This window comes from Camelina sativa, unplaced genomic scaffold (assembly GCF_000633955.1).
Source record: "Camelina sativa cultivar DH55 unplaced genomic scaffold, Cs unpScaffold02663, whole genome shotgun sequence".
NCBI classification, from domain to species: domain Eukaryota; kingdom Viridiplantae; phylum Streptophyta; class Magnoliopsida; order Brassicales; family Brassicaceae; genus Camelina; species Camelina sativa.
The window spans coordinates 1-1,086 of record NW_010923773.1 but is presented as its reverse complement, the minus strand read 5'-3'; the positions used below and the strand labels follow the sequence as shown (position 1 = coordinate 1,086).

The 1,086-nt window shown below is 43.7% G+C and overlaps 1 protein-coding gene across 1 annotated transcript; it reads right to left on the bottom strand.

Moving 5' to 3' along the window:
• Positions 1-8: 8 nt before the first annotated feature.
• Positions 9-1,076, bottom strand: LOC104774387 (nephrocystin-3-like; the record flags this gene model as incomplete). Its single annotated transcript, XM_019242877.1, is given in 2 exon segments — positions 9-638; positions 640-1,076. Coding segments are annotated over 2 exon segments (981 nt in total), but the record flags the coding sequence as incomplete, so codon positions are not given.
• Between the last annotated feature and the right edge of the window lie 10 nt (positions 1,077-1,086).

Below are 1,086 nucleotides of genomic sequence, written 5' to 3'. Positions count from 1 at the left end.
GCCCGTAGTTTTGAGACAGCGCTCTTAAATGTGTTGTACGACTCCATGTACTTCCCCATCATATAGTACAACACTCCCATTTGAGCTTCAATCCCTGCAATCATGATTTTCTGGCCAGGAGAATCAGAGTATATCTTGAGCGCCTTTTGAAGCAAGCTAATAGCTTGTTCCACCTCGTTCATAGACTCACAAATCACGGAGATATCTGTAAGACCACTTGCAATCTCTTCAGGAGATATGTCTAGGTTCTGGGACTCGTATATCCGGAGAGCATTTTCACAATAAGATTTTGCTTCTCGCACTTTTCCTGTTCGATTGTAGAGATCAGCTAAACGAATATAAACTGAACCGACAGCTGGATGGTTCTCTCCCTTTGCTGTCTTCAATGCTGTCAGAGATTTCTGGTAAGCACAAATTGCTTCATCAAACCGAGACAAAGACAAGTACGAGTCACCAATGCTAGTATCAACAAAAGCAACCTCAGACTCTTGTCCATTTGCTGCCATGGCCATACTGGCTAATACCAAATGCTCGAGGGCATTCTCATGATCTCCCTTAGTCTCACATATAAGACCCATTAGTCTTCTATCTGCCGCCTCAGCGATTGAACCTGGTAAACCGGTTTCTTTATGTATAGAAAGCNTTATGTATAGAAAGAGCCGTTTCACACACCTGCTGAGCCTCATCAAACCGTAATGCTTGCACAAGAGCCTCTGATAGGTACCTGCATGTTTCACCAACTCTTGGGTCATTTTCTCCCAAAACCTTCTTCTGAATGTTCAGTCCCTCGGTATAACAAGATATCGAATTCTCTATCTGCCCCACCATAGCATAAGTGTCACCTAACTGCATCAGACCAGAAAATTTAGCAAGAGCATGCTCTTCACCTTCTTCGACAACTGGAATCTCAACTGAGCGCTGCAGAACCGGGATTGCCTCATTGTACTCCTTTAACTTACAATGGATAGCTGCTGTCACATGCAAACACATGATCCATTCTAAACACGGTTTCCCATTCTCTGCAGAAGCCTCAAACAATTTAGCTGCTCTATGAGTTAACTCGAGACCTTTGTGGGTACTATCACC